At 36.0% G+C, this 22,067-nt stretch overlaps 1 protein-coding gene across 6 annotated transcripts in view; it reads right to left on the bottom strand.

Moving 5' to 3' along the window:
- Nucleotides 1–22,067, bottom strand: part of PPP1R13B (protein phosphatase 1 regulatory subunit 13B) — a 68,962-nt gene that overhangs the window by 10,226 nt on the left and 36,669 nt on the right. For 3 of the 6 annotated variants that reach the window (XM_055716463.1, XM_027803512.2, XM_027803515.2), the window contains 6 exons: nucleotides 8,692–8,793; nucleotides 7,489–7,663; nucleotides 6,909–7,105; nucleotides 5,022–5,186; nucleotides 4,015–4,195; nucleotides 2,144–2,299 (listed from right to left, as the gene is read on the bottom strand). In XM_055716463.1, the coding sequence (XP_055572438.1) occupies nucleotides 2,144–2,299; nucleotides 4,015–4,195; nucleotides 5,022–5,186; nucleotides 6,909–7,105; nucleotides 7,489–7,663; nucleotides 8,692–8,793 (976 nt within the window). The remainder of the gene's footprint in view (nucleotides 1–2,143; nucleotides 2,300–4,014; nucleotides 4,196–5,021; nucleotides 5,187–6,908; nucleotides 7,106–7,488; nucleotides 7,664–8,691; nucleotides 8,794–22,067) is intronic. The other 3 variants (XM_027803513.2, XM_014278954.3, XM_027803514.2) reach the window with 3 other exon arrangements.

Here is a 22,067-nt window from a genome sequence, read left to right as displayed (position 1 = left end):
AATGAAAATCAGGTATATAACAACAAAGTTTCCCATTTCAGTTTAAGTTCCTAGAAAACAGAACCAGCAATACTATTTATGGAATTCTTTGCCATCTTCTGTCTGGTATAGTAGATAGTCTAAGAATAAGCTGCATGGTAACATTCTAATTACAGTAAATTTAACATCACCACTTGTACTTTCTATTCATGAGACTTACCCCTCTATTGAGTATTCCTTTTCTCCCCTCTGCCTGCCCCCCCAAATGACAACCTGAAAATTTCTTAATAATTGCCACCCAATGTTTTCACTATGACGGCAAATTCACTCTGTTAGCTCATAAACCTATTTATAAGTTTGTTAAAATCATACCATTTTTTAAGCGAGCAGAAGATAGTTATACTTCTTGCATTTAAGCTACCATACTAATTATTTTGTAATTATACATGTAGATTATTCCTTAATATTACATACACTATATTGTATTAAACTTTCAAATCAAGATCAACTGTGTTTGAATTTGGAGAGTTAATTACTCTGGAGCAAGAGTATTTTTGTGTTTGGTCATTAAAATAGGTTTAACACTTGCATGTTTTTTTTACACTGAGCATATTGTATATAGTCCAGAAATCACTTTTCACACTTGCAGACTGCCAGGATGTAAAGTAACGATGCTAAGCTTTAGTAGTGGCAACATCCAAGAACTGGACATGTTGGGTTTTTTGTTTGTTTGTTATTGGTTTTAATCATCTGGTATCAAGAGCAAGACCCAAAAAGATGGCCATCTAAACACTTTGACCCTAAATGGCAAATTTTACAACTATGCACTGAATTAATATTTGTTGTACAATACACATAGGACATTCCATAACTCCAGTAAGGTTATGGTTAAACATAAAAGCATCTTTAGCTGTAAGTTTAGCTATTCAGAAAGCACTTACAGTAACAACAGCAAAAGTCCAAAAGAATTTAATTAATTCTCTTACCTGCAAATACAAGCCCACACTCTTCTATTAGAAAGAGAGTGATACAAGAACCTTTTGTAATCCTTGGAATTTCAAATATTAGCATGTTCATCCCCAGATTCTGAGGTAACAGACTGGAAGTAAATTTAGACTCCCTCCTCTCTCTAACTTCTCTGTTTTGTTGTACTTATATAAACATCAGAAGGCAACTGTTCCCACTTTCACGTCCTTCACATTACAATCTGGCAGACTTGTCAACTGCCATGTACTTTTTATGAGCGCCTCTCTCACATACTCCCAACAACCCAAGCTGAATCTCAGGCACTTAACTAAGCTGTTGCAATCTGCAACCGCAGCGTATGACGCCAGACGCTGCATGACAGGAGCTAAATGGAGGCAACCAAACAAAATCTTGCCTGCTGCTATCTTTGGTTAGACTGAACAGGTCCCTGACACTTACCCATTTGATGGCAACGCCCTTCTGACGTGCCCTCACTAGCTCCTGCTCTCAGCCATCCCATAGGCATTTTAGCCAACTGGCTTCCTTTTCCCCTCCAAACGTACCTTCTTGTCTACTGCTTGTAAGACTCTCACTGGTCTATTTTACATTTACATAGATAAGACAGTGACATGCAGACACATTTTGTGCACTTGCTCTGACTGCACCTAAAATTTTTTGTAGGTCTGGACCCAGTATGCTTACTATAGCAACTGAAGTGCAAAGTATAACGTTTTTGTCCAATGGAAGTTAACAAGATTCTTGCTATTGACTTGGACAGAGCGAGCTTTCATCCCAACTCTGGGGCCAGTGCAACATGGAAACTGAAAGCTTCCCACAAAATAAATCAAGCAAAACCCGTATGTAACACATCCATCTAATCTGAGATATACTAAAACATGCTTTGGTGATTGCCACAAATTTTCTAACAGCAATTAGAAAATTTCAAGGTTTTCCAGTGAAGAAAACTCAACCCTAGTACACTACTCCAGGACTCTAGGAATGGATTTGCTGCAAATCTGTTTCCTTCAAAGACGAAAAGCAACTTCTCAACAATTTTACATCTCAGCAGCATCTTCCGCATGCTAGACTACAACACAAGTTCTAAAGATGCTGTTTAATATGCATCTGTATGCAAGAGCTCAGATGACCATATTAAAACCTGAGTTCTTAGCTACCCAGAGATCTTCTATGGACTCACAGTGCTGGGTGTCAAAGAGAGTAGGTGCCAGGCGGATGACATTGTGAACAGCAGACTGAAGAGAAGTGGGAGGTGACAGAATAGGATCCACTATTATGTCTAAATCAGAAACCTTCCAGGTGTCTGGAGATTTTTTCACACACCCACAGTCTGTCTCTACCGGACACACCAAGGCAGATCCAGTTACACAGAAAAAGAAAGAAAAAAAAGTGGTGGGAAAATTATAACAATGACAATGGAGAAATCAGAACAGGAACACTCAGATAATGAGAAAAGCATGACAGTTGAAAAAAATTCTCAATTTCTCTCCTTCCTGGAAGCATATAAGCTTCTTACATAAATCTATCTTAATGCAATTTATTCAAGTACCTTCAGAGTAATAAACACAAAGTCAGTCCTAAGGCAGAATAATTACTTTTATAAAAAAAAAAGTTATCATTCAGAGATCTTGTAACCTCCTGAGGCAGGTCTAGAAGTGGGTATGTGTCTCTTCTGAGGTTGATATTTACAAAACAGTGAATCATTTTTCATTGGTGAACATTAAAGTTAAGAACTGGCCTTTCCCATATATGGAAGAGAAATCCACATGTCTGAAAACAAAACTTGCAAAATATGTCACTTCAGCAAATAAGTCATTCCATATTCTTAAGACCTCTCCATAAATCCACAGTGATGTGGTTTGTACAGCCTTCGAATTAAACTAAAGGTACTGTTAAATCACTAGTATCAATGGAAAAGAATGGGGTTTGTTTGTTAGGATAGTTTCACTTCCTGAGTTTGGGAATTTTGGGAGGGCGTTTCTGTCATTCTTTCCCTACACAGAAGTTCAGATTGTCTTCCCTCCATCTCTTCCTCCCACCTGGAAGCATGCTGCAAGCTTTGTTTGAGTATTCGGCTTTAAGTACTGGAACGTATGTGAATATTGCAGCAGCTTTGCTCTAGTGGTCACTTCTTATCTCATTTTTAGATATCTCCTAGGAGAGACCAGGCACACTAAGTCCTGTGGTTAGACCAATAGGATTGTGCATTTCAATTTGTATTTTGTATGTTTTCTGTGCTAACCATTTCTTACGAATTCTGATTTTGCTAAGATGTGAGCCCAGAGGTGTGCTTTGCCAGAATGAGAACTTAAGGTACAAATGTCATGACCTGCTTCCTTCAGTCATCAACAAATTAAAAAAAAAAAAAAGAAGAAATTCTATTTTATAATGTAGACTGAATTATTAATTATGGGAGATGTGGGACAGTTTTGGACTTCAGGTTCAGGGGAGTACTCTGGAGGGGCAGATCCTTCACTAATGAAGGCAGAAACAAGTGAACAGCATCAATGTTAAGGTTACTCCTTTTCAGAAAGGCTTCAAGCACCTCAAATTCTTCCATCTCAGAGCAAAAACCTCCCACAGTTTTATTCTATTTTCCTATTTAATCTGCTTCTCAGAAGCGATACTATTTTTACTTGTTCACAAGCTTTCTTTTACTTGACAAAAAGCAACATACTGTAAATAGTTGTTTATAATATCGTTTGCCACAAAGTTGATTTAATTATTATATTCAAACACACAAACGAATTTAAAAGCTATTAAAGACAGAACATAGAATCTGTGAAGGAACATGTGCCCCTTTTAGCGGTATACCAGCTAGTAAAATTTTGAAGAAAACACTCAGTCTCCTAAGAAAAATTCATGGAAAGAGGTAAAAATGGCTCACATCAAATGACTAATGTCCATCTCACAGAACAGTACCAAGACATCTAAAACTTGCCTCTTCCACTCAGAGATTATGCCAACAGCAGGTCTCCTAAGATTACTCCTTTTCTTTATTACTCCTTTCCAAACAATGTGTACTAATAAACACCACACTTAAGTACTTACCAGATTTTGATCTTCCATGTGTTGAGCTAGAAGCAATGGTGAGAGACTGTGGTTTAACTGGATCTACTGGTACAGCATAAGTGCCAGCACTTGGAACTTGGATGTAAGGTCCTACTGCCGCCACCCTTCCTGAAGCACTCAAGGATGACTGGGGTGATGAAGTTCCATTAATACGATTCAACTAAAAAAATCAGACAAATTGAAACGTGAACTTCCATTTAATCTAGGCATTTGTGCATGAACAGGAGGTCTACATTTAATTATCTAGAACCATGCACTGTAGCTAAAACAGGTTAATTATTAAGTTATCATACTCCATGCTTCTACCAAAAAAAAAAAAAGGTAGAAGGTACAAATTTTATTACCTACAATCAACGCCTCAAAAATTGAATTTCTCAGCCACAGCACATACGTTTATTGTAGAGACCTGTGTAATGTCTCTTTCATTGTGCCTTTCTTAGGAACTTATTTTAGTCCAATTGCCTAAGTGATCAAATATGTATGGGATTTTTTAAAAGCAATACCTCCAGCTAGGAATACATATGGAAATCGAGAATTGATGTCTCTAGTCCTTAGATAAATGGCCTACTGAGCATCTGATTTCTTTTCAAAGTTCCAAACAACTATTAAGACTAACATTATCAGACCACTTATATTTTTATTAACTGTCCATACCAGAAGGTCAATTTTATAAAAAACAATTTTTATGCTTTCATGCTTTGAAACACAGCCCATAATCACACTTTCCTTCTTAGAAATATAAGCTACCATAGTTTTTAATATAGTATGGTCTGTGCCATAAAGAAAAATAAAAAAACACATTCTGTCTAACAGTTTTTCTGATATCTACGAAAAACCTTAAAATAGTTTTAAGAAGCTTGCTACTTTTAAAAGAGGTTCTTTAGATGTAATTGTATTACTCTACTGGGAAAAAGTGAGATTCACTTTTGCAGGTTTTTTATGTTCTTGATAAACTAAAGCGTGGCCCTTTTAACAGTTTATCTTACAGGGATGTTTTCTTTTTGACGTGCCTCAACTTTTTTCTTGTATAGTCGTTCACGCAGCTCATTGATTCGCTTGTCCATCATAGCCACCTCCATATTGCGTTTGTTTAAGAGTTCTTTCTGCTGCTGAAGCTTGGAGTTCTGCTCCTGGTTAAGCCTGTTACGAATCTTAAAAAAAGAAAAAAAAAAGAGAAAAAAGAATAAAGAAAAAAAGAAAAAAAACCCCATGTTAACCCAAAGCAACTTGGATCAGCAACTTGTTCTGACGTCTCTAATGTATGTTTCCATACAGGCTGTCAAATTAGCATTTGTAACCACGAAAAACTCTTCAAATAGTGAAAGAATGTCCTAATACACTAGTGAATACCTATTAAATACATGTAGACTGCATTCCATTTATAGCAAATGGATTGAAGAATTAGGCATAACAACATTTCAAAACTGAATTCCACCATGAAAAATTAAGTCAGAAATAGTTTGTTAAAAGTTATGTTTAACCAAGATGGTTTGTCTATCATGAAAACTAAATGATATAAAACTTGTAACGAAATCATGCTATTGATTCTGTTTCCATTTCCACATGAAACTTCTTTATATCTGGATGGGAGGTTAACTGAACTACTAGTACAGGGACTAGGCACAGATTTTCCTTTCTATATGGGGATTAAACTGAAACCTTCACAGCAGGTTTGCAGTAGATTAGGGGATGGATTACCTTTAAGGTTTAAATCAACCATGACAGTCTGTATAATTATTTCTCTTGCTTTCCCATTGGCATGTTTTCATACCTTCAATAAGCCTGACAGTATTGTCTCAGTGTTCCAATTTTCATGGTAATGTTACATGCGAAAAAAAACCTGCATGGGATCATTATGAAGCACAAGAGAAATTTTTATCTTCTGAGCATCTTTGCACTTAGAAATACTCAAAAGGCAGATATGCCTTGTAAAAATGAGGAAAGGGGAAAAAGGTTCTTTATTCCCAATTAATGAAAACGTGATGGATTAATTTGTATGTTGTATTTGCTCATCTAAAGAAATGAGCAGAACTAATTTAAAATATATATTAGAGTTGTTTTCTTGATCACAATAAAGTACATGAGTAAATAAAAATGTCTTCAGATCCCAATACCTTGGCACACAATTAAGTATTCCTTAACTTTCAAACATAAAAACTGGAGAAAATTTCAATGTCAATTGAGTATTTAATTGCTCATGTGAGAGCTACACTTCAGATGTAATTATCTTCTTGGAGGAAGACCTATGATAGTGATACAGGGAATACTGTGTGAATATACTGCAGCTACAGTGCACTATATGGTGCAGTGAATACAGTGCAGCATATATTTTTGATGATTCTGTTACAATGTGTTATTTAATTCTTATGGAATTTATATATTGTTTATTAAAATTGTTAAATATTGTTTATTTACTGCAAACATTATAGCTGTATTTTCACAACATACTTTAAATTTGGTTTTATTTACTGGACAGTCACGTCTCCAAGTTAAGATGACATTTAACTGAGCCTGCTACATGTAGTTCTCCGAAAAATAGAAAGGACCAAAATGAAAAAAAATAAAATTGAGAGATTGAAACAAATACTAGATGTCAACATTCAATATTGCAGTATTAGAGGCTGAGAAATGCCCTTCAGAACACTTGCATACTTTGTATAGTTATGTGTATGAGCAACAACAAAAATAGTTTTCAAAGCTAATGATTCTGTTTAAAAGAGGTTATATGCTAACTACAAACTCACACATCAACGTCATTCCAATACATTACTTTTATGAGATATCACAGAACCAAATGGCCACCTGTAACAGCAGTAATTCAGCTTTTATAAAATCTACAGCTATCATCCAAATAGCATCTCTCCATTACTTACCTGTAGCTCTTGATACAACTTTTTTAGTTCTACTGCTGCAGGTCCTGTCATTTGTCCATTGTAGGACTGAAACCCATTCAGTTTCCCTTTCCTTAAATCCTCCAGTTGCTGAGTAAGCTGATCCACCTTTAACACTGCAGCCTGTAGCTCCTGCTGCTTTTCCTGGAACATGGCACTTATATGCTCAATTTCTGTTGCTAAAATTAACAAGATAAAAAATAACAAAACAGAGTTTAGTAAAGCCGAAGTTGTTAACTTTTTAATTCTACAGGTATTGATAAATACAACACAATTGTTTTAAATCTAGTACATGTATGCACATATAAAATATTTATGTATTGGGAATTTGCTAAGTAATAATATTTCCTAATAGAGCACAGACTTATTCTGACCCTATGCCTGACTAAATAAAACAAAAAGTGACATCATATACGAATATCATAGAAACACGGCACCCTCTGTAAAACAAAAAACATTCTGAAATCCTGCTTCAATGCTATATTGACTAGTAGCATAGTATTATTTGCTAGTCATGCAGTGAATAGTAAATTAAATTAAATTATATAAAAATTCCACATACACAGGTTGCCATTCATGATCTTGCTGTAATCCACTTGCCCCCTCATGGCACGGATTTTTTTCAGCTTTGTCTCTTGGGTTTCAACACGTTCTTTAAGTTTTTGAAGCTTTTCACTCTCAGAAACAGACTGCTGCTGACGACGTTCTTGCTGCTTCAGATAACGCAAACGTTGTTCCTGACAAAATGAGGTTTTAGACAAGAGGTACTTTTTTAGACAAAAAGTTAACTTAGAATAGCCCGTCATGGATCAGTGGGGTTTTTTATTTCCAGAAACTAGAAAAGTTTGTCTTTAGTTAAAAAAATAAAAATGTATCAGTCTTCCTAGAAAGATTCTTAACATTAACAAATCTGGTTTAGAGCAGAGATTCAAAAAAATTTTTAGACCAAATATCAGATTTACATATGTGTGCAAACACAACCCTAGCCTGAAATTCAAACACATCCATGAATCTTCCTCTGGCATTTGTTTTCTGACACTATTAACACTTTTCCTGATGTTGCAAAATGAACTTCCGATGCTGTTACCCAGCTTCCCAAAAAAGACAAAAAAATACGTCCAACAGACCATTTTAAACAAGTTGACCTACTGTAAGGTAATGTTGCATTTCTAAATAACAGTCCCTCTGCTGGGCACACAAGGAAAATGTTTGTTTTTCTACATTATTTCCATCAAGAAAGAACAACAGAACTGGTAAGTTGATTCCTAGCTACTCCAAGCATTCAATGCATAATGTATATCGTAACACCTACAACAACGTCAAAAAACATTAAACCCACTCCCCACACTGAAAACATACTTAAGATTCTTGCATTTCGGAGACTTTGGAAATGCAATACACGAATATATATGAAGTGGGCATATTATCATTTCACACCACTATTACTATACCGAAGATGAGCACAGAGTCACGCCTGGTCTATCACAGATCATAAAGTGGGCCTCACAAAAGAGACAAATAAAATGTAGCCATGTTTTTATAAAGACAGATGACTTCGCTTGACATAGGTTGTTAAGAGTATCATTTACATTGAAACGTTTTATATCGCCTAGGCCAAGATGAAACTGGTAAAGCAATGGATTTCTCAAGCTCTTTCTTGAGCTTATCTAGAACAAATTAGTGTGTTTTTCTGTATCCATGGAATTTATGCTTGTGTGTGTTTGAAGAGAATTTGTATTTATTATGATCTGTATATAATTATTACCTTAGCAACCAACATTTGCTGTTGATTTTCAATCTGCTGCTGCTGTCGGGCAGCCATATCTTGAAGTTCAGAAAGAGTGAGCTCAACCCGTGGATTTCCAACCTGCATAACACAAAATGCTACATTAGTGTGTTGATCTGTATTAGGTGTTGTGAGTATAGAAGCTAAATCCCCACTGCTCAGAGGAAGGCTAAAGCCTCCTCCCCAGGCCTCAGAGGAAGAATAATGATGGACACCTCTGAAAAAGCAAGGAACCTCTGAGCAGAAAGAAAAGACACAGACCATGCACATACCAGGGGCAGAAAAAGCAAAAAGTGGAGAAGCAGATGAAAGAGAAGACACTAAAAGACAACACAACAGAAAAAAGCCTCTATACTCCATTTAACACTGCACTGTACATACACAGTACTGGTATGGCACATGTGATAACACACATACAAACAGCTATTTTAAACAGCAGAGAAACCTGAAGCTTCTCTCCTAACATTTTCAGTGTAACTGCCTTGGCAGCTTTAACTGGTGGTTAGCATTGTTTACCTAGCGCAAGACAAGACCACAGGAGAACCCTTAGCTAAAGGCTGTCACTAAGCTCACATCCCAAGATGATGAAATTTCCTGGCTGCTTGGAGCATTTAAGGTAAGAATCTGTGAAAAACAAGTCTGTACAAAGTGAAGCAAAGTAAAGTTAATGCCCTTTGTATAAGGAAGTGGCTATTATTGAGCAAACCGTCAAAGAGGAGACATTGGTGGGGCTTTATTAGCCCTTTTGCATTTCAAAACTAACAACTGTTTTAAAAAATTGGGGTAGAGAGGCAATTACTGAAAATTATTTTAAATTAAGATAATGCTATGACAACGTGTGAGGCCAAATATTAAGTGATTTTACAAATTAATGCACTGTTTCAGTATATTCATAGTCCTATCAACAATTATAATTTAAATTTATACATCACATTACTTCAATTCAACCACATTTTTTACCATGCAATCACAAGAGAGAGAGTGCAGTGTAACAAGACAAATTCCAGAAGCTGACACTTGCCAAATACATGCTTTGCTATGCGGAAAACCCAAACCCACAACTTTAGAGTTGCAGTTTAACCACAATTTTTTAATTTGCACAGAAAGAAAATACCAGCCTTTGAAAAATTATGCTGAAAAGCTGTAAAGTTCAGAATAGCCCAACATCTGCTTCTAGGTATTTACGTGTAACTCAGTCAATTTATTGGATCAGTGTAAAAGCTGGACTACTGCATTGTAATAATTCAATGAACAATGCAGTGTTTTCACCAAACTACAACTACACTATTAGTAAAACAAATTAAAATTACATTAATTCCTATGCCCAATATAGTCAATACTGCTGAAAAAGCAAAGAGAATAAATGTTGTAGATAGATTGATAACTAAAACTCTTTCAACTGAATGTTTACAAAATGGAATGGAGTCTAAATGTTTTATAGACATACAAAAATAAAGGGGTGGGTGTGTGTGAAGAAAACACTGGAACACCTCCCCACCCCAATCAATCACGCAGCAGATTCCAGAGAAAAGCTGGTTTAGCTGCTCTGCTTTTCTGGGCCCACCCTACCGACATCTAATGCAGTCCTGCAGTGATCCTTGTCCAACGCGTCCTCTGCAATACTCGTACTTCAAGAAAAATAAATTTCTCCTCTAACAACTTGTTGATACCAAAGTATCTCAGCCACTTTGAATAGCTTGTTTCATATTCCTACATCACATTCCTTCTTAAGTAATTTACCAGTTCTCCAACAAATGCATAACATAAATCTGTTTCTTTAAGCTTCAGAGAAGAAAGAAAAACACTATTTGTTTTAAAATAACAGATTACTCTCTCTTCTTTTTTCCCCCTTTTTTAAACTATCTGAACTCAAATTAATATTTTATGTTTCTGCATACAATTATTTAGGTAAGACATGCACCCCAAGGTCAGTCACTAAAATAAGCCAGATTTGGAACACTAACTCTTAAAGCTGCTGCATCTTAGATGCATGACAAACATGTCAGACTACAATTTTTAGACAAAGTTATTGTCCCTCTTTGAGCATTTCCTACTGGATAAATTATGGAGTGAAATTATAATTTTTAATGGATACTACATCTGAAACGCCTCTTACTAGTCAACAATAATGAAAACTATAGTAGAGAAGTCATTAAAAGATCATCCATGTATTTATTTACAGTTACAGCTATACAGAATAGTGGAACCAGAACAGAAGGTAAAATCCACACAAAATGCTGATTTTCTATTTCAACACTTTATTAGTGAACACAGTAATTAAATTTTTTTTAAAAAAAATTTAACTTAGTAGTAACTGTTTTTATTAACATGACTTATGACTGACAAAAGTCCTTCCCAATATTCTTTAAGGCCAAATAACTTGTGCACACTCATGGCCATCAAAGAGACATTATTAATTACACACTGAAAGGCACTAATTGGGTAAGAAAGTAAGAAAGCTTTTCCAAGTGCCATCCACAAACCAAAACGTCCTCTCTTGAGACAAAAAAATAATAACATAGAAAAATAGATGCTGTGCCCAGAACATGTTCAGGTTCTGCTGATTTCCTTTGGCACAACCTTCCTGCCAGAACAACCTAAACCTTTACATCCACTTCTGCTGGACTCTAAGTAATTCTTGAAAGGGGCTCAGAGTGGTTTGAAGGCTTCCATCTGAATCACCGATTTTAGAAGTAAAAAAAAAAAAAAAGGGGGGGGGGGGCGCGGTGTGCATGTGTCAATTGATAGTATTTTCTCACTACACAAATGCTCTGTTTCAAAAACATCCATCTTGCATCAGGCTACGAAAGTCTTCCCAATGCTGCCCCCTCCTTTCTGCTTTGATCATCCGGTTAACAACATTGATAGCTCATTCTCTTTCCAGTAGTAATTTCCAGTATAACACTGTCCAAAACACAGAGATCTTTCATTCTGCTAAGAAGTCTTGTTAAAATATATCCAGACTCAAAAAGCAGTATCTGTATAGGGGTTGTGCATGTTTCAAAGTAAAAAGGCCATTTCACCAAGTGAAAATTATGGATTTTCTAAATAAAAAATGTAACCTGGAATGCACAATGACAATAAGAAATTGGTTTGTAAAAGCACCAGAAACAAAAAAAATCATTTTGTTCCAAAAGCTCAGAATTTTTACTGCTTTAAATAAGCATATTTGAAAGTATATCTTATAACGCCTGAAAATTATGGCATTTGTATTATGTAAAATACAGAAGATTAATTATAAGATGAATGCAAATATTAGCTTCTCCTTGAACAAGCTATTAACTACTGTAAAACGTCCCATTTCGAAAGTGTAATGTCTTAAAACCTGTATACATGGCATAGCACAAGAACACAGGAAACAGTGCTAATTAAGCATTTAAATACAAACACCCTATAAGAAATCTTTTCATGTTTACCTCACTGAATACAAGTAAGCATCCCTTCCACTTAAAATAACCACACTGTACTTAGGAAAGAAAAGAGACAGCTGAGGAAACAAAGTTTTAAACCTGTAACTTCACTCGCAGTTTGTTCTTTTTCATCCACATGGCAAACCAAGTGAACAGACCAAGCAGAATTCCTTTTTGACATCAAATCAATTATTTTCAGGTCTCCAAAACAGGACAGCATTGTTTTCCAAACAGCATGAAAAACACTGAATCTTGCTCTTGCCGAGATCTAGTTGAATCAATTTGTGCAGAGCGTTTCATATTAGTTGAGTCTGCTTTTAACCATTTGCATGCAAACACCACCACTGAAAAAAAAGTCAGTCTTGGTCCTTCTTCAGAACCTCAGGTTATGCAAGGCAAAGAGAGCACTGCATTTTCTCAGTTCTTTAATGAGGTTGTTGGTTTCCTGGATTCTTAAGTTTGTGCTGTTCATACTAGTTATTAACAATTTCATCCATGAAGTCACTCACCTCTCAAAACAAACACAAGCCTATCACATTTAAGGTCCAGACCTCCTCCTCTCTCCTGCAGCAAGAGAAACCTACATCCTACAGAACTGCCTTCTGAAGGAGGTACTAAAAAGCCACTACAAATATCTACTCCTGCAAATTCCACAGATTCATTTGCTACATGGTGATACATCAAAGCAGACAGTTTTGCTGAATTGTAAATTTCTTTCCATTGATTCACAGAAGCATTTACACGTAGAGATGAATTAAATGAAATGCTATAGAGCAAACACTGCATCATTAGGCGTTAAGAAAGTATTATGTATGTCTTGGAAACACAAGAATACACCTGTATTCCCTATTGTCTTAATATTGGCAAAAATCTAAAAAAAAAAATATTTTGTTTAGCATGCACTTTAAAAGGTCATGATGAGAGACAGAATTTGTAATGAACTGGAGTTTCAGCTTCTGACATTACCCTCCTACTACAAGCTAATATTTTACCATTTGATGATTAATATTTTTAAGACAGGTGAGATGAATAGTACAGTAGTAATTAAATAGTTTGGGAACCAGTTTACAAGCAGCCTCAAAACAAGTCATACCGTAGGCATTTAATTAAGAAAAGGAACCTCCTTTAATATTTAGCTCTCCACATTAGTCTTGTCACTTTGAAAATTCATTTTCTCATTCCTTCTTCATTTCTTTCTACTGTCACACTATGCTGTTCTGTCTATCATCACAAACTCCTCAGCCTACATGCTGCTGAGCTATTATGAAACATCTTATTCATTGGCAACCCACAATACTAAATGAAAAATGGCACCTGAACTCAAGAACATTTGACAAGCAGAGTGTACTGTAGTCAATACATGTAAGCAGTAAGGGCAAATTCCAGTGGGTTTTTGCTTTTACTCCCATCAGAACTATCTTTTAAGAGGAATCTAATTATGTCAATATTAAAATAAAAAAACATGAGACCAATGTTTTTGAATAGAATATTTTTTAAAATATGAGAATTAGGATGTGATTTGATTGTATGTATTTCTTTGCCTCCATGTCTAAGTCATGAAGATACTTATTTTTGATCATTTTCTAAGTTTTCACTAGTAAGAACAGAAATTTACTTTGAAAATAATGGTGAAACGTACACCAAATCCACACCTGAGACACTTATGATTTCAGAAATAAGAGCTTTAAAGGAAAACAACAAATATTCAAAAGCTATACAGGCCACCATAATGACTGGCAATTTCACATTTAGGTTCAGCAGCACCTAGCCACTCAAAATCGCTAGTGTAAAGCATAATGTAACCAATTAATTGAAAAAGAAAACCAAAGCGTACAAGAATTTACCAGTCATTTCCTGCACACTGTCTCTTCATATCTTTTTCTAGGTTTGCAAAAGCCACCATGTCATTAACTTCCCTTATCTAATTCTTCCTTCTTTTTAAGATAGGTGTTCACACCCATCTCCCATGCAATTCTTCTTCAGTTCCCTTCCCAACACCCTGCACTAGAAAGCGTAGGTTCAAGTACCTCAAGCCTCCTGAAATGGGCCAATCTCCACCTTCTCCTATGTGTATTCTCACAGGTTTTCTAGTCTTTTTCCTACCATTCACCATCACCTCTATCCTTACTCCCTCATTTACGGCTTCTCTTTTGGTACTTTGGCCCACCCTTCCCTTACAGTCAGATGATTCTGAGGTTAAACCACCAATTTACCAACATAATCTAGATAAAATGTAATTAACAGTGTGCAGAGAGGTGAGAAAGTCTGCGTCTTAGCTTTTGCCTTGGAGCCCAGAATAGCTGGTTTTGACCTTGGCCATCAAAAACGCTACCCATAAAGTTTTTTCTGCCTGTATCCCAATACTTTCAACTGCCTATTAATTTATTGACAAGGCAATACAGAACAGCTACTAAAGACAATGTGGCATATATCCCACCTGCAACCCAGCTATGCTTATTTATTCTTTACATAGGTTGTCACTCCAAAATTGTAGTACAGATAAGGAACGTTTTGGGCTAAATGGCCTTTTTGGCTAAAACCCAAAAAAAGCAATCCTCTGAAGTCCTCCCATACACATACTCCCCAAAACATTTGCGATGGTAAAGGTAACCACATCCTCAGCCAGAAAAAAACCCCATGTTTTCTTTCACATTTAATCCAGGTTGGGACAACACCAGCAAACCAAAGGCTGGTGAGGCAGACACACCTACTGACTCCACAAAACCAAAATCCCATGCACCCAAAAAGCCCAAACACAGACCAAGGACAAGACCAGTACTGAATTAGAGGCAGAAACTGCAACAGAGAGAAATCCAAGAAGCAACTCCTTCAGGCTCATGATTTAAAGAATTTACTCCCCCATGTGGGATTCATTAACGAGCCAAGCAGTTTTGCCATGGTAAAAAGAAAACATCATCTTCACCAGCCTAATAGGAGAGGACAGCAAAGGCCAGAAAGGTACTGCAAATTGTTCCAAAACAGGCTTGAAATGCCAACATAGAAATTCAAAGTAAATACTCTGTTTTTACTGCACTGCAAGACTCCATTGTCCATGATCTAGAGCAGTTTTAAGTTGCTGGTTCCTTCCTAGGGCAAATGAGGGAATACAAAACTTACCTCCAGACTAGGAATTTACCTTTGTAGAGCTGTCAAACCCCAGAAATCTATATAGCACACGACAAACACAGAGCTGACAGGTCTGGGACTATGTATATAAGCATGTGGACAAAAGAAATGAAGTGTATTACATAAATGAGCATATTCCCAGAATGAAGCAGACTCACAACCGTAAAATGAACACGGGTAGGTTGGAGTGCTCCCTAGCCAGTGATTTCCAGACTGGGATCAGAGCTCTGCCTCCCCAGACCGGGGCATTTTCCTCCTCTGTGCCACATTTACAGCAAAGAAAGACCTACAGCTCTGGCTGCAAACTACCAAATTGCCAAAGCAAGAAAGAAAGGAACAGCTTGCTTTGCCTGCTGAATCTAGCAAAAGATTTCCTAGTTCTCCCATGCTAACTTGGACACAAGCAGCAGAAGCCCATCAGTCACATGTACTTCTCTTCCTTAAGGCTCATTCAAAGGAACGTAGTTTCAGGGATGCTTTAATTAGCTTAGTTGGCAACAAAGCTTTAAAGGTTGCTGGTAAGAAAAGGCAGGACACACTTTAGGTACATGTCCTCAGCACAACAGTAGTGATGGGGAAAACAGATGGAAGATATGGGAGTTTATTATACCAGTTCTGTATCAAATAGGTCTTATACAAAATATGCCTCCTTGTGCTATCTGAGGAGTATGAGAGGAGAACGCAGGATGGAGCATATGCTGAAGATGATTGATTCTGACCTCCTTACATTTCTGAAACACACTAACCTTATATATCACCAAATTGAAGAATTCTAATAGATTTTGATCACATTTTCCATGAAACCTGATCTTAGTGCCATGTACAACGAAGACAATTAGAAAATCTCGTGTGAAAACACATATATAACACTATAAAAACACAAATATAACACTATAAAAACACAAAAGAAAATATCTGGTTTTATTTAAGCTAAAATAGAATTTTTGCTGATCTCAACATGGATGACATTATTTCCAGTTTAATGGCTTTATCCACAGCTCTGCCTTGCATTTTTTTAATTGGGTCAGAAATATGCCGATAGCAGAAATCCATTTTAAAGAATCCAATGATAACAGCACGTGCCTTTTTTAGCTTAATGGAAAAGAACAAGCTAATTATACCCAGAAAAGGCAACCAGAATATTGGGAATTAAAGAAAAACATGTCTAGCACGTGCTATCTCCTGATAATCAAATACTCTAGAAATTAACGTTACAAATCTGGTAACTTTACTCAGAAGTTTATATAATAAAAGTGTTGTTTTATTTGTGCAAATACATACAGTAACAGTTTCTTAGGATAAACACACTTAAGCCGCATCCCAATTTGCTGAAAAATCTCACACTAGCTATGTTTGATAAAATCTTAACATCTCTCAAACTATACTACCTTGTTAGCAATTCCTCCAACTTGCTGATGCTAGTAAGTCACTCTATTTAATAAAATGTTTGAAGTCTACTCAGCATAAGCCACAGACTCCAGATTTCCTGTTTTCCCATATTATTTTCTTAGAAGTCTCACAACTGAGGCTGTCCTCTCTTTTGCACAGAATTGCTAAGAAAAGGAAGAACTTAACACAAATCAAAACAAAGTCAAAATAGATTTTCAAAATTAAACATGGATTTAAGCATATATTGAACATCTGCTACATATGAAATAAACTCCTTATAATCACATCTACAATATAGGAAAGTTGTAACTGGAACTCAATTATTTAAAATACTACTTTCCTCCTTGGCCTTGCAGACACTTTTAAAGAGCCACAGAAATCTTAAGCATGTTTATATTAACTTTAGTATCAGCTAAAATAGCCAGTAGCTGACTTGAAGGATCAACCTCATACACATATAAAAGTAAATTATCTTAAAAGAAATTATGCATTCTTATAGAAATAACAGATCAGTTGTGCACAAAACTTTATATCTGTTTACAATACCAATCCTTTCACACAAGAGTGATTTTACATAACAGGCCTGTTAGAATATATGTTGAAAACACTATCCAAGTGCCTTTAAAAATAGTCTTGGAAGTATAGTTTACTGGGTCTGTGAGAAGAACAACATCTTAATCTGATAGGATAGCCAAGTATGGTTAAGATGCACTTATTAGTCTGAGTGACATCTTTAGCATCAAATGTGTGTTCATTCTTCCCTTAATTGTTTCAATATTAAGTTTTTCTGTGGTAATATAATATTGTTTATATGAGAACAGTACAATAAAACATTTCCAAACCACACAAGTACTGAAAATAAGCATCCTGTAACTGAAAGATACATTGTGAAACACAGTGTTCAACTTGCGCTTCCCATAAAACCTAAGTGGTTAAAAGCAAAAATTGACCATGACATTACAAAGTAATGAGCTTTTGGTAAAGGTCTTAAAATGACAGCAAATGCATCTCACAAAATCTGATTAAACTATGAATTTCAATTCAAAGATAAGGCATTACAAACCCCAAACTAGTCTGCATTCCAGGCACATGACAATGAAACCCACAATCATTTAAAGTGCAAAAGCTACAGAGTATTTAAATAACATGTCCACTAAAGTGTAAACATAACATTTTGAAAACTAATGAATTACCTGTTCACTATTTTCCCATGTAATTTTTAAAAGAGCACATCTTTATTTGACGGCAGTGCCCATCAGCTGTAAACATTTGTGTTGCGTTAACATGCTTCAGCTCCATGTTTCTGTTATTTTCTGTGTACACTAATTATTTAACTGCTGTGAACAAGTCATATCAACTATTGTACGCATCTCATGAGTTCCTGCATGGCCTTTTTGGCTTAATGCAGTCAACAGGAGGTAGGGTATTTTTCAGTCTTATTCCACATGAAATTAAGGTTTCCCCAAATTCTTTATCAATATGAAAAGCTGTCTCTCTCCATTCATCAACAATCAGCTAACGGAAAAGGCTAGTGGATTTTGCCAGAAGTAAAAGACCTAATTATGGCAAGATCAAGCCAGCTGTCAACTACAATCAGCTTGATTCATTGCACTTTTCATATTCAATAGAAAATGTTGAGCAACAGAGTTCTTTTGCAGTTATCAGGCTAAACTGGAAATATAAGAATACAGACAATTTAGCTTTAAAAACACATGAATTACTTGTTCCATTTGTATTTTGTAGTCTTACCAACTCACTGCAAAAACTGAATACCCCAAAACCAGAGGAAAATCATCATTATTTGTATTTAATGTTACTGTTTAAAGTGACAAAAAACCATACCACCTGAAATTTAACAAATAGTTTAACAGAGACTGCCTAAGATAAAAGGCAAACAGTACAGTCAGAATAGATACCCCAATCTCATGCAAATAACCTTTCCAGTGTTTGCTGTATGCTTTTCCCTACATATTTCAGGTCTTTCTTAAATCTTGCATGCCGGAAGATGAATACATGACCCAGCAATAAAAGCTGAAGCATATAATAGCATAAATCAAGAAGCTGCAAGTCAGAGAAGACTGCAGCAAGCCAAAACCTAGACCTAAGGATTTTTAAATATTAAATAAAATACTAAACCCCATTAACAATTTCTTTTGTATCTAAAAATTATTATATTGTTGAAGCTTACAAACATAAAAAGCTATAGTTTACCTTGTCAAACTCAAGAATGACATGCAAGTTCACCCTCTCTTCGTTCTTTCAAGAAAGTCATTCAAGCATGATTCAGTGCACTTAGACAAGAGATCCAGCCAAATGGGTCTCCATAAGGACACTGAAGAACTGTATGTCCAAGCACAATACAGTGAATATTCCAGCTGCATAAAGAACAGGCTTATTTTTAGCAAGCGAGAAAAGGTATGAGCTGTAGAGTATGATCATCCAGTAGGAATAAGAGAAGAAAAACAAGTTCAACTCCCTTGCTCCTAAATTAGCTGGAGGGACTTTCATTTCCTTCGCTTTGATCCGAGGAAGACTGCAGGGGGAACAAACCTAACAACAATTGGATCTGGAAGCAGCTGCAGAGACAATAGAGAAATGGAAAGGTTCACTCGCCTGGGAAAAACATGTGGCTGGGAAATAGTTATGCTAGGTGTCCGAAGGCGAAATGGACAGGAAACTAAATGAACAAGTCTGTGAACATGGAAAGGTGTGTCAGAGAAAGGAGGCCACAGTAGCACTGCACAAGAAAAAACACAGAGACTGTGGAAAAGATGAGAGAAAACACTAATTTGCAGATGACATGGCTACATAAAAGACAGAATTCTAAAGGTGGCCTGAAAAGGAACAGTTGGCCTTATAGGTACCAGAAGAGTCTCCTGCTCAGAAATGAAAGCTGCTCGGAGAGGCAGAGGGACTGTCTAAACTTTCAAGCTTTCACAATTAAGCTCTTGGAGCTCTGTACTGACACAGTCAATGTAATCATCTATGTCCTGTAAGGAACTACAGAAATAAAGGAAAAGGCAAGTCCCATCTTCCTTACAATACCTTAATATTAAAATATTTGGCTTAATTAAAACTGATATGTGACTGCGAAAGGATACAACTGTGACAAAAGGCACTGAAGTTTACAGTGCCAGTGTAAAGACTGTGAAAGCACAGCAATGCTCCATGAAAAATAACAAGTGAACTCTTTAAGTAACGTTTACTTTATGAGCTAATGTGTATTATGTTATGTGGCAGCTGAAGCACTCATTTATTCTAAACTATTCTACCTTTATATAAGGGCCAAGCAACTCAGGATCTCTATGTGCAGCGACAACTGGAGGCAATTCTCCAGGTTCCATTTAGTTAGAAATCTAGGAAAAAAAAAGAGTAAATTGCATTGCTCCATGTTCACAGTACAAATATATGAAAATAAATACCATAGAGGTTAAACAAACAGACAGGACTTCTCATCGTCCCCCTTCCATGGAGATCTGCAACTAAGTATTGGTGTAAAATTAAAAAGCCGTGCCTCAGGAAAAGCAGTAAGATCTGTAAAAGTGGGAATTAAAGGTGTAGCTTGAGTAAATGGTGCAGTTTAAGGCTTTCCGTCTCTGCAAAATGGGAAGTCACTTGTTGGCTGTTACAGACGAGAAAACTGCATCTTCGTTCCCTGTAACTTCTTGAGCAGAGCTACTTTTGATGCCCAGAAGGGCAGCAGAACTACAAAGTCTGTGTGTTACGAGTGTGTACAAGTGTCTGTTTACTGTGTGTCTCATACCCATTGCTATCTAGATAGGTATTTGGTATCTAGAGTGACAGATTAAAAATTACGTAAAGACATAGCGAAGATACGGAGGAAAACAGTTCTCCTGCAGTGTTCCAAGGGTATTTCCTGTTGCCAATTAGTCAATATTTAAATTTCTCACAAATTAATTCAGATATCAAGAGCTAACATTAGTTATAAACTAATGCTATCATAACTAAAATTGTAACAGGAAAATTACCACAGAATAAGCCTGATGAAACTTATAAAATTATTTTCATCAAATGTAAGCATCTAGTGTTTGTCCATATGGATTGAAATCTATTTGAGATTGCACAGGACATGTCAAAACACTGTTGATGACATTCCAAGTCCAAAACGGATGCGATTCTGCCTAAAAAGTTTAGAAGAGGCCTCAGAGTAAGGTACAAGGTCAGGACTATCTGAATTCGCTACAGTTTCATAGAAGTTCTTTCTATGAGATCATATAGTTAGTCTTGTAGAGACGTTACCCTACATAGCTGTCCTTTACTGAGGTGTGAAGAGACTGGGATTTCTAGTCCAGCAAGAATTCAAAAGGTATTTGTATGCATGAAAATTAGCTTTAGACTGTAATTTTATTTTTTTTTTTTTACTTCCAAATTTAATTTTTTTTCCCTTAAGTCCTTTAGTTGGATTAGCTTTTCTATTTTTTGAAGAGCAGGATACTGCCAGCTGTCTGGAAAACGCTTCAGACAGACTTAAAGAACTGTATCAGTCTGAGGGGAATCCAAACTCTTATTAAGCTGACCCAGGGCTTGAACTAGATATCTGACAGTGCAGAAGGCTGCTCTAGGGGCAGCAAGGCTCCCCTCTCTGTTAGTGAAAAATAATTTTAGGAATGTATGTCTTAGATGAGGGAACTCCTTTGACTGTAAAAGTAGTAGATACAATCATTTTTGTCTTCTTAACAAAAGCAACAGAGAAAGTTGCAGCAGAAAATGAGGAAAACTTGGATCTGATTTAATTACCAGTTTTTTTACATGGTCAAAATATACCAGGAAGCCTACAAGAAAATTTCTTGGGGGGGGGAATTCTCTGCAAACTGTTTGAATTCCTTGCGCCTAAATTTCTTTTTATCATCTTTTAATGGAATTTGCTCAGACTTTGCTATGAGCCCCCTGAAAGAACCTAGATTTCCAAGACTGACATAGTTATTTGTTCATTTTAAACAAGTTTGATTAAGACCTGTCTTATGTGAATGGCAGCCTCTTCCAAGTACATTGTTAAATGTTACAAACAGAAAGTACTTAATGCTTACAAGCTTATATTAAATTGAATTTGCAGCTGAGGTTTGAAGAACAACTATTCCAGACTAAGCTCTTTATCCTTCAACATTTCAAATGAGAAACTTCAACCAAGCCCATATAATGTATTTCTCATCTCTTGAGGTTAAAACTTCTTTTAAAAAAATGGTTTGCTTTTTTCCTTACAATTAGATTGTCATATGTTTGCCTGACAGGCTAAGGAAACCATGAAGTATTTTTACCTGTGCAAGTATACTTGTAAAAACCCTCAATCAGCCATCTCTGAAACTTCTTTATCAGATGCTTTTTAGAACACATTTTAAAATATTTAACTGTCATAAGTGTAATAAATGACAAAATGTATAATAGATGTTTAATGCTTTTTTATCTGGTCAC

This window comes from Falco cherrug, chromosome 7 (genome assembly GCF_023634085.1).
Source record: "Falco cherrug isolate bFalChe1 chromosome 7, bFalChe1.pri, whole genome shotgun sequence".
Classification (NCBI taxonomy): Eukaryota; Metazoa; Chordata; class Aves; order Falconiformes; family Falconidae; genus Falco; species Falco cherrug.
This window is presented reverse-complemented; position numbering and strand designations above follow the sequence as displayed.